General features: G+C 40.2%; 1 protein-coding gene across 9 annotated transcripts in view; it reads right to left on the reverse strand.

The window, feature by feature from the left end:
* The window catches only part of pisd (phosphatidylserine decarboxylase), a 165,917-nt gene that overhangs the window by 9,811 nt on the left and 143,748 nt on the right, over positions 1-12,358 (reverse strand). For all 9 annotated transcript variants that reach the window (XR_011356215.1, XM_069933106.1, XM_069933108.1 and 6 more), the window contains one exon: positions 2,028-2,188. Coding sequence is in view for 8 of the 9 variants with exons in the window: in XM_069933106.1 (XP_069789207.1) it covers positions 2,028-2,188 (161 nt within the window). In the remaining variant the exon portion in view is untranslated. The remainder of the gene's footprint in view (positions 1-2,027; positions 2,189-12,358) is intronic.

Below are 12,358 nucleotides of genomic sequence, written 5' to 3' on the forward strand. Positions count from 1 at the left end.
TATTCTTGTATGGATTAATTTCATCTGCCATTTTGCAGCCTATTTTTCAACCTGGTCCAGATCCCTCTTCATGCTTTGAAAGCCTTCCTCACTGTTCACTACACATCTAATCTTTGTTTCATTTGTAAAATTGCTGATCTAATTTACCACATTATCATTCAGATCAATGATGAAGATAACAAACAATAATGGTCCCAGCACCGATTCCCCAAGGCACACTACTAGTCACTGGCCTCCAGTCTGACATGCAATCATCCAGTACCATTCTCTGGATTCTCCCATGTAGCCAATGTCGAACCTCGTCAAAGACTTTAGTAAAGTCCATGTAGACAATATCCACAGCCTTTCCCTCATCAACTTTCCTGGTAACCTCGAAAACTCACTAACCTACCACACATACAGACATGTTGATTAAACCTAATCAGTTTCTGGCGAACCAAGTAATTATATATCTGATTTCTTGGAACATCTTCCAATAATTTGCCTATAATTTCCAGGGTTACTTTGGAGCCTTTTTTAAACAACAGAACAACATGAGATACCCTCTAATCCTCTGGCATCACACCCTTGGCCGAAGACATTTTAAATACTTCTGACAGAGTCCCTGCAATTTCTACACTAGCCTCCCTCAAGGTCCAAGGGGATATCTGTCAGGCCTTTGAAGATCTTCCACTTACCAAGTACATCCTTGCCAGAAAACAACTTATCCCAATCCACACTTTCTAGATCCGGTCTCATTTCCTCAATATTGGGCTTTCTCCTATTTAGAATCTCAATCTGAGGCCCAGATCTATCCTTCTCCATAATTAACTTGAAACTAATGGCATTATGATCAGTGGACCCATAATGTTCCACAAATAACAGATCCAGAATTGCACTCTCCAGTTGGTACCCAAAATATGTTGATTTAGAAAACTTTTCTGAACAAGTGACAAACTCCAAGCCATCCAGCCCTTTTATAGTATGGAGTCCCAGTCAATATGTGGAAAGATAAAATCTCCTTCTATCACAACTTCATGCTTCCTGCAGCTCTCTGCTATCTCTACAGATTTGCTCCTCCAATTTCCCAACCTTTGGGCCATCACTTAACTGGTGTGCTCCTGTCCTCAGCTGTAGCCCCTTAATTCATAAAATATGTTATGTCTGAATTTAAAAGTTTAAACAAATTTCTGCATCTTTCCACAACCTTTGGCCCAGATTAAAGTTTAGACTATCAACTACTATCCACATTCAGATCAATGGGGTCTTTAGATAACCTGCAAAACCTTCCCCCACCCCACTTCTCAAGAATTCTATTCCACACTCCAAAAGTTTTAAGGTATTTGGGGGATGTAAGCAGTAAATGTTTCCAAACAGAGTGGTGGTTGCAAGGAATGTGCAGGCATCATTTTAGTGAAAATTAGATGGGTTTGTGGAACTGGTTATGCAGTTGGGAGGTTCGAGAAGGTTAGTAGGTGAGCACTACACTGTGGGCCAAAGGGCCTGTATTCTGCTGTAGATTCCCAAGTTCTACAAATTCTGAAGATGCCATTATTACATACAGCACATTGGTTTCTTCAATTCTTCCTGTTCACACTCAGCAGATGTTTCATTAAGAGGGCACAGAAAATGTTTGAACTTCACATGATTGGAAAGTGCTTTCATTGTCATTTTCAATATATGGATCAGAGGATATAAATCTGATTTCTACACTTTTCCTTCTCCTTTGTATCCAGATCACACAAACAGGAACATGTATGGCCAACAATTATCTCCACATTGTCTCAACCAACTGGAGGCCAAATAAATAGAAAGCAGAATCAAGTGCTATGACCGCCCCCACCAACCCCAATAGCTAAAATGCTTCATCACAGACTGCCTGAACTTTAACTCCACTTCTCTCTCCACATATTCTGCTGAACCTGCTGAGTGTTACTAGCATTTTCTGATTTATTTGCTTGCAGCACAGGGCAGCAAGCAGGAAATTGCGAGAAGAAAACTACAAACACACACAAAGTTTCCTTCCCATAAACGCCTGCCATACTCACATTATCAAAGTAAATGCGAATAGATCCAACGTTTGTGGCACCGACAGCAGTGAGGGAAAAGAAGCCATGAGTCCAATCTCCGGCGAGGACAACCCGTTCATTGTGACAGAAAAGCTCCTTAATCCAACGTGCTACTCCAGGATTAACCGACATAAGGGAGCCTGAAGGAAGTAAAGAACAGCAAAGATGTCATCTGGTTGTATACACTACTGTAAATATGCAATCAGTGGTAGTATTTCAAAGTACCAGTTCCAAACTTGCAGAATGAAACAACAAACTTGTCTAAAGCCGTCACCCTTCCCAATTCCAGCTTGGACAAATTAACATGGCCTAATCCTGAGATCATTGGTAATTACAGAATATTGATACTGACAAAGGCCAGTTGCTTCACTTTGTCTGTATCTGTTCTTTAAAATAAACATCAATTAATCTAAACTCTTCTTTTCATAAGACATAGGAACAGAAAAAGACTATTCAGTCCATCGAGTCAGCCCCGCCATTTAATCATGCCCACCCTTCTCCCCATCACCTGGCCCTGGCTAATCAAGAACCCATAAATCTCCACCTTAAATCCACCCAATGACTTGGCCTCCACAAAGACCTGTGGAAAGATTCCACGAATGTACCACCCTACGGTTGAAGAAATTCCTACATATCTGTTCTAAACGGGTGCCCTTTCAATCCTGAAGTGGTGCCTTTTTGTCAGAGACTCACCCATCATGGGAAACGACCTTTCTTCATCTACTCTGTCCATGCCTTTCAACATTTGAAATGTTTCAATCAGATCCCCCCCCCTCTCATTCCCCTAAATTTCAATGAGCACAAGCCAAGAGCTATGAAATGCTCCTCATAACCTTTTCAATCCTAGAATCATCCTTGTAAACCTCCTCTGAACCCTCTCTAAAGTCAGCACATCCTTTCTTAAATGAGGAGCCCATAAATACTCCAAGTGAGGTCTCACCAGTGCCTTAAAAAAACCTCAACATCACAGCCCTGTGGCTTTGAATGGACTATTTTTCTTCCAAATCTCTTGAATTTTTTTAGTGAATCTTCTTTAAAATTTCTAGCAGTGAATTCCAGATCATTGTTCAGACTTCTATAATTCCTCATACTGATCTTGTCTCCACTTATCTCAAAGCCATCTCCTATGGTGACCGACACCCTGCTGGCAAGAAAGAGGTTTCTCTACATGAAAATCTGGTATCATTCTGATCTTCTTTAAGTCATCTTTTAATCATCTGTACCACAAGAACAACTCACTTCCACACACACGCGGCATGACTGCATATGGTAACAAATCTTTGCAGTTTTAAAAATTTGATTTTTGGATTATTGAGCAAGTAGAGGGTTGAAAATTTATTTAACCCAAGAGTATTTCTTTCACCTTTTCTGTTTCAGATCTAAATATAGGCTCAAAAACCTGATTACCAGCAACTCCACAAATCTCATTTAGAGATTAACTAACAGAAGGAACTCCCATCCTGCTGTCAATCTTATATTTCTGCAGCCCTTTTGACCCTCAAGGAGACTGCATAATCACTAAAGTGATTTCAGATTGTATTTTTTTTAAATATCCATCTTATTCACCTCTTTCCAGGCTGAGAGTTAGTGCAAGCAGTTAAGATTCTTGACTGTGCTATGGGAGCAGGTGCAGAAGGCCAGAGACCTTATTCCTCTCCTGTCACTGGATGTTTGCCAACAGCAGTTGCTTCAGCCAAGATAGACGTGGGGTTGTTGCTGTAATATCTTCCTCAACTAATAATACAATGGTCAGAAGTGACAATAAACAGGTTGGCTAGCGAAGTTACATGGGTGGAGCTGAAGAACAACATCAGCCAATAGGAATTAGAGGAGAAAATATGCCAGTTGTCAATCAAATAAGGTTGTCATCAAAGAGGATTTTAACTTTCCAAATATTGTCTGGGAAACTCATTGTGTGAAAGGTTGAGATGAGGTGGAATTTGTCAATTGTGTTCAAGAAAATTTCCTCTGGCAGTATGTCGAGGATCCCACAAGGGAGAGGGCAATGCTTGATCAAGTCTGTGGCAATTGGTAAGAGCGAGTGGATGAAGTGTTTGTGGATGAGCCTAGGGGACCAGTGACTGCTGTTCTATTTGGTTTAAGATAATGATGGAGAGACACTACAGGACCAAGGTTTAGATTTAAAATTCAAAAATGGGCCAAGGCTGACTTTGAAGGTGTAGGACAAGAACCAGCTTGAGTTAAGTGGAACAGGTTGTTTCAAGGAAGAAGAATGTTAAGAAAATGGTATGTTGTCAAGAGTCCAGGGCATGCACATTTCGGTTACAGTGAAGGGTCAGACAGGCAAGCTTAGGGTAGCTTGGATAACAGGGGAAAATGTGGCTCCGGTCAAGAGCAGGTAGAAGCAGCTGGGATGAAGTGTACACCTGGAGGAGGTTCAGGAACTGAGAAGCAAGCTAAAAAAGGAAATCAGGTGCAAAAAGATCACAGGAGGTAACTCTGGCAGATAAGATTATGCACTTAAAATCTCAGTATTATCCCTAAAGGGAAAAAAGATATCCAGAGAAAAAGTGGGAGACCCCTCTGGAATCAATGTGGTCAACTCTGAATGAGTACAGGTATTCGCCACTTAACGTCCTGTGAAATTTGGCATATTACAATGTGGATGTTGGGCGAACACGATATTACTGTTTATACTTAGCAAACCTATATGGGATACTGAACTTACACTAAATTAATTTTTTTTTCACTTTAAACTTTTATGTAAACACCTTCTTAGCCTATATCACACATAATTTAACAAAGAGGACCAGGATCATCCACATCACTGTTCTCCACTTCCTCAGTGTTCCACTGGATGAGTTTGGGTCCATTGATGAACTCTCGCTCTGTAATGCCTGAAGGACCTGGCTGAGGCTCTTTTTGGGGAGGTGTTGGCTTCTTCAGGAACATCCAGTGTTGTTTGCCTCTTTGCTTCTCCTCATAAATATCTGTAGCGGTAGCTACTAAGGAAAGTGAAATGAGGAGATTACACACTGTAAGTTGCGTGCACTTCCAACGGTTTATTTTTGGAAAGCCCGCCCACGCACAGACGGTGATATCACAGCGGAGCCAAGTGCATGTGCGCGGACCACTAGATCACGGAAGGAGACACACCCAGAGGCGCCATCTTGACGTAGCTGCTCCGCTGCCACAACAATAAGAAGCATGTTCGCCTACGTTCTGATGTGCGCCGCCATACAACACCCCCCCCTCCTCCCGGCACTAGCATTCCGTTATCCATGAGTGCAGTGGGGCCGGACCCTTGGGAGGTCGACCCTGGGGCTTGGGATGCACTTGCATGACCGGCTGGTTGAGGTCAAGGTGTGGGGACTTTAGCCGATCGGCTGTGACCAGTTCCTCTCTATCCCAAATGTCCAGCATGAAAGTTTTGCCCGTGCTGCAGAGGACTTTGTACAGGCCCTCATAGGGTCATTGGAGGGGTGAAATATAGTCAGTGGTTAATAAGTCCTAAGGAATGGATGCGGGCCGGCACCCATGGTGTGAGGGTGGGTGCAAAGGAGGCTAACTTGTCCCATAGTTTCTGCAACGCTGCTCTCCCCTCGGCATCCGAGTCTTGGAATGGTGGGAAGAATTCACCTGGCAGGATTAATGAGGCGTTATACACCATTTCCGTGGAGGAGGCTTGCAGGTCCTCTTTGGGTGCAGTTCGGATGTCCAGGAGGACCCAGGGGAGTTCGTCCACCCAGCTGGGGCCAGTTAAATGGACCATGAGAGCTGACTTCAGGTGGTGGTGGAAGCGTTCGATGAGGCCGATGGATTGTGGGTGGTAGGCAGTGGTGTGGTTCAGCTTTTTTTTTGTTTTTAAATTTTTTATTTTTCACACCATAAACCACATTGACCAAGATACATACATTTTCCTTTTCAAATATATGCAGTGTCACTTTCTCCCCCCCCTCCCTCCTCCCATCCAACCCTCCCTACCTCCTCCCCCATTCATTTAAAGTACAAAATCTAAGATATATTAAACCAGTCAAACAATGTTGTCATTCAATAAAAATAAACAAGAAATTCCACTGAGTCAATTCTTTTCATTTCCTTCTCCTTTCGTTATTTTAGGTGGTAGATGTCCCCGGTAGGTTTTCTCTATTGTGTTTCATGTATGGCTCCCATATTTGTTCAAATATTTCAATATTATTTCTTAAATTATATGTTATTTTTTCTAATGGAATACATTTATTCATTTCTATATACCACTGTTGTATTCTCAAGTGATCTTCTAATTTCCAGGCTGACATAATACATTTTTTTGCTACAGCTAGGGCTATACTAACAAATCTTTTTTGTCCACCATCCAAATCAATTCCAAATTCTTTGTTTTTTATGTTACTTAGGAGGAAGATCTCTGGGTTTTTTGGTATATTGTTTTCTGTAATTTTATTTAATATCTGGTTTAGATCTTCCCAAAATTTTTCTATTTTCTCACATGTCCAGATTGCATGAATTGTTGTTCCCATTTCTTTTTTACAACGAAAACATCTGTCAGATACTGTTGGGTCCCATTTATTTAACTTTTGAGGTGTAATGTATCGCCTGTGTATCCAGTTATATTGTATCATACGTAACCTCATGTTTATTGTATTTCTCATAGTTCCAGAGCATGACTTCTCCCATGTTTCCTTCTTTATCTTTATATTTAAATCTTGTTCCCATTTTTGTTTAGTTTTACCATTTGTTTCCTCATTCTCCTTTTCTTGCAGTTTAATATACATATTTGTTATAAATTTTTTGATTATCATTGTATCTGTAATCACATATTCAAAATTACTTCCCTCTGGTAACCTCAGACTGCTTCCTAATTTGTCCTTCAAGTAGGATCTCAGTTGGTAGTATGCCAACACTGTATCTTGAGTTATATTATATTTATCCTTCATTTGTTCAAAGGATAATAATTTATTTCCTGAAAAACAATTTTCTATTCTTTTGATCCCTTTTTTCTCCCATTCTCTAAAGGAAAGGTTATCTATTGTAAAAGGGATTGACTGATTTTGCATCAGTATTAGTTTTGGTAATTGGTAATTTGTTTTATTCCTTTCTACATGAATCTTCTTCCAAATATTGAGCAGATGATGTAATACTGGAGAACTCCTATGTTGTACCAATTTTTCATCCCATTTATATAATATATGTTCAGGTATCTTCTCCCCTATTTGATCTAGTTCTAATCTAGTCCAAGCTGGCTTTTCCCTTGTTTGATAAAAATCTGATAGGTATCTTAATTGTGCGGCTCTATAATAATTTTTAAAGTTTGGCAATTGTAAGCCTCCTTGTTTATACCATTCTGTTAATTTATCTAGTGCTATCCTCGGTTTCCCCCCCTTTCCATAAAAATTTCCTTATTATTTTCTTTAACTCCTTGAAGAATTTCTCTGTGAAGTGTATTGGCAATGCCTGAAATAGGTATTGTATCCTTGGGAAATTGTTCATTTTAATACAGTTTATGATGATGCCGCTTTAGTTGCCCATTCAGAGCCAGCTCTTCAGCGCTTGACGTCCTGCTTTGCGGAAACTGCCAAAATGTTTGGCCTGGAAGTCAGCCTGAAGAAAACTGAGGTCCTCCATCAGCCAGCTCCCCACCATGACTACCAGCCCCCCCACATCTCCATCGGGCACACAAAACTCAAAACGGTCAACCAGTTTACCTATCTCGGCTGCACCATTTCATCAGATGCAAGGATCGACAATGAGATAGACAACAGACTCGCCAAGGCAAATAGCGCCTTTGGAAGACTACACAAAAGAGTCTGGAAAAACAACCAACTGAAAAACCTCACAAAGATAAGCGTATACAGAGCCATTGTCATACCCACACTCCTGTTCGGCTCCGAATCATGGGTCCTCTACCGGCACCACCTACGGCTCCTAGAACGCTTCCACCAGCGTTGTCTCCGCTCCATCCTCAACATCCATTGGAGCGCTCACACCCCTAACGTCGAGGTACTCGAGATGGCAGAGGTCGACAGCATCGAGTCCACGCTGCTGAAGATCCAGCTGCGCTGGATGGGTCACGTCTCCAGAATGGAGGACCATCGCCTTCCCAAGATCGTATTATATGGCGAGCTCTCCACTGGCCACCGTGACAGAGGTGCACCAAAGAAAAGGTACAAGGACTGCCTAAAGAAATCTCTTGGTGCCTGCCACATTGACCACCGCCAGTGGGCTGATAACGCCTCAAACCGTGCATCTTGGCGCCTCACAGTTTGGCGGGCAGCAGCCTCCTTTGAAGAAGACCGCAGAGCCCACCTCACTGACAAAAGGCAAAGGAGGAAAAACCCAACACCCAACCCCAACCAACCAATTTTCCCTTGCAACCGCTGCAATCGTGTCTGCCTGTCCCGCATCGGACTGGTCAGCCACAAACGAGCCTGCAGCTGACGTGGACTTTTTACCCCCTCCATAAATCTTCGTCCGCGAAGCCAAGCCAAAGAAAAAAAAAAGAAAAAGAAAGAAAAGATCCTTCCTATTAGTGTTAGTGGTAAATCCTTCCAATGCTCTAAATCGTCCTGTAATTTTTTCATTAGTGGATAATAATTGAGTTTATATAGATGGCCGAGGTTTTTATTTATTTGTATACCTAGGTATCTTATTGCTTGCATTTGCCATCTGAATGGTGATTCCTTCTTAAATTTTGAGAAATCCACATTATTCATTGGCATTGCTTCACTTTTATTTGCGTTAATTTTGTAACCCGACACTTCTCCATATTCCTTCAATTTCTTATATAATTCTTTTATTGATAATTCAGGTTCTGTTAAGTATACTATAACATCATCTGCAAATAAACTGATTTTATATTCCTTGTCTTTTATTTTTATCCCTTTTATATTATTTTCTGTTCTTATCAATTCTGCTAGTGATTCTATAGCTAACGCGAACAATAGGGGTGATAGTGGGCATCCCTGCCGTGTTGACCTGCTTAAATTAAATTGCTTTGATATATATCCATTTACTGTCACTTTCGCCATTGGCCCCTTATATAATGCTTTAATCCAATTAATATACTTCTCTGGTAAACTGAATTTTTGCAATACTTTGAATAAATAATTCCATTCTACTCTGTCAAAGGCCTCTGCATCTAAAGCAACTGCTACTGTTGGCGCTTTACTCCCTTCTACTGCATGAATTAAGTTAATAAATTTACAAATATTGTCTGTTGTCCGTCTTTTTTTAATAAATCCAGTTTGGTCTAGATTTACCATTTTAGGTACATAATCTGCTAATCTGTTTGCTAATAGTTTAGCTATTATCTTATAATCTGTGTTAAGTAATGATATTGGTCTATATTTCGCTGGTGCGAGTGGATCTTTCCCTTGCTTTGGTATTACTGTAATTATTGCTGTTTTACATGAATCTGGTAAGCTTTGTGTTTTGTCAATCTGGTTGATTACTTCCAGGAGGGGAGGAATTAATAAATCTTTAAATGTTTTATAGAATTCTATTGGGAATCCATTCTCTCCTGGTGTTTTATTATTTGGTAGTTTTTTTATTATCTCTTGTATTTCTACTATTTCAAATGGTTCTGTTAATTTATTTTGTTCCTCTGTTTGTAATTTTGGTAGTTCAATTTTAGTTAAAAATTCATCTATTTTGTCTTCTTTCCCTTCGTTTTCAGTTTGGTATAATTGTTCATAGAATTCTCTAAAGTTTTCATTAATCTCCGTTGGATTATATGTGATTTGTTTGTCTTTTTTCCTTGATGCCAATACCATTTTCTTAGCTTGTTCTGTCTTAAGCTGCCATGCTAGAATTTTGTGCGTTTTTTCCCCTAGTTCATAATATTTCTGTTTTGTCTTCATTATGTTCTTCTCCACCTTATATGTTTGTAGTGTTTCATATTTTATTTTTTTATCTGCCAATTCTCTTCTTTTAGTTGTGTCCTCCTTCATTGCTAATTCTTTATCCAACTGAAAAACCTCACAAAGATAAGCGTATACAGAGCCGTTGTCATACCCACACTCCTGTTCGGCTCCGAATCATGGGTCCTCTACCGGCACCACCTACGGCTCCTAGAACGCTTCCACCAGCGTTGTCTCTGCTCCATCCTCAACATCCATTGGAGCGCTTACATCCCTAACGTCGAAGTACTCGAGATGGCAGAGGTCGACAGCATCGAGTCCACGCTGCTGAAGATCCAGCTGCGCTGGATGGGTCACGTCTCCAGAATGGAGGACCATCGCCTTCCCAAGATCGTGTTATATGGCGAGCTCTCCACTGGCCACCGTGACAGAGGTGCACCAAAGAAAAGGTACAAGGACTGCCTAAAGAAATCTCTTGGTGCCTGCCACATTGACCACCGCCAGTGGGCTGATAACGCCTCAAACCGTGCATCTTGGCGCCTCACAGTTTGGCGGGCAGCAACCTCCTTTGAAGAAGACCGCAGAGCCTACCTCACTGACAAAAGGCAAAGGAGGAAAAACCCAACACCCAACCCCAACCAACCAATTTTCCCCTGCAACCGTGTCTGCCTGTCCCGCATCGGACTTGTCAGCCACAAACGAGCCTGCAGCTGACGTGGACTTTTTACCCCCTCCATAAATCTTCGTCCGCGAAGCCAAGCCAAAGATTTACTATTTCCCTTTCCAACTGCTCTGTTTCCTGATTGTAGTCGTTCTTCATCTTGGTTACATAACTTATTATTTGCCCTCTGATGAACGCTTTCATTGCGTCCCATAGTATAAACTTATCTTTCACTGATACCGTATTTATTTCAAAGTACATTTTAATTTGTCTTTCAATGAATTCTCTAAAATCCTGCCTTTTAAGTAGCATGGAGTTTAAATCTCCATCTATACATTCTTGGAGGGATGTCCTCTAACTCTATTCTCAATATCAGGGGTGAATGGTCCGAAAATATTCTAGCTTTATATTCTGTTTTTCTTACTCTATCTTGCATACGAGCTGATAATAGGAATAGATCTATTCTTGAGTATGTTTTATGTCTACCCGAATAATATGAATATTCCTTTTCCTTTGGGTGTTGTTTCCTCCATATATCCAAAAGTTGCATTTCTTGCATTGATTTAATTATAAATTTGGTTACTTTGTTCTTTCTGTTAATTTTTTTCCCAGTTTTATCCATATTCGAATCCAAATTAAGGTTGAAATCCCCTCCTATTAATATGTTCCCTTACGTGTCTGCTATCTTCAAAAAAATATCTTGCATAAACTTTTGATCTTCTTCGTTAGGTGAATATACATTGAGTAGATTCCAAAACTCCGAATATATCTGACATTTTATCATTACATATCTCCCTGCTGGATCTATTATTTCCTCTTCTATTTTAATTGGTACATTTTTACTGATTAATATAGCTACTCCTCTAGCTTTTGAATTATATGACGCTGCTGTTACATGTCCTATCCAATCTCTCTTTAATTTCTTATGCTCCATTTCAGTTAAATGTGTTTCTTGCACGAATGCTATATCAATTTTTTCTTTTTTCAGTAAGTTTAGCAGTTTCTTCCTTTTGATTTGGTTATGTATTCCGTTAATATTTAAAGCCATATAGTTCAATGTAGCCATTTCATACTTTGTTTATCTTCCCTTTCCGTTTCCTCATCATTCACCTTTCCATCTTATCCATTTCTGCTTTCTTATTTTGAACACTTTTTAAGATAACATTTCTAAAACATCAAACATTTTCCTTATTCTCCTATTTAAAACTTCTTTAACCCCATTCTCCCCTCCCCCTCCTGAGTTGCCCTTTATCCCTTGTCGGGCAACCACATCTCCCCTCTCCATTTGGATTTGCGAATTCACTCGCAAGCGTCAACTGATTTTGCAGTGACCGTAACTCCTCCCCACCCAGCCCCCCCCCGGAAAAGATTTCAATTTTCATATATAACAAAGGTCACTCTTTTAATTCCCTCCTTATTTCCTCTATTCCCTTATTAATTCTTATCTATACTCTATATATTTTCCTCTAAATACGGATACACTCATGTATACACATATATACATACACATCTATATATATATACTCATATACACACATACATATAGTTCGTGGTCATTTTTACTCTCATTACATGTCTTCATCTCTCTGCTTATTTTGTAGTTGTTCTGCAAATTTTCGTGCTTCCTCCGGATCCGAGAATAGTCTGTTTTGTTGCCCTGGAATAACTATTTTAAGTACCGCTGGTTACTTTAACATAAATTTATATCCTTTTTTCCATAGGATCGTTTTTGCTGTATTGAACTCCTTCCTCTTCTTCAGGAGTTCAAAACTTATGTCTGGATAGCAAAAAATTTTTTGACCTTTGTATTCCAGTGGCTTTTTGTCTTCTCT

Source organism: Narcine bancroftii, chromosome 4 (assembly GCF_036971445.1).
Source record: "Narcine bancroftii isolate sNarBan1 chromosome 4, sNarBan1.hap1, whole genome shotgun sequence".
NCBI lineage: Eukaryota > Metazoa > Chordata > Chondrichthyes > Torpediniformes > Narcinidae > Narcine > Narcine bancroftii.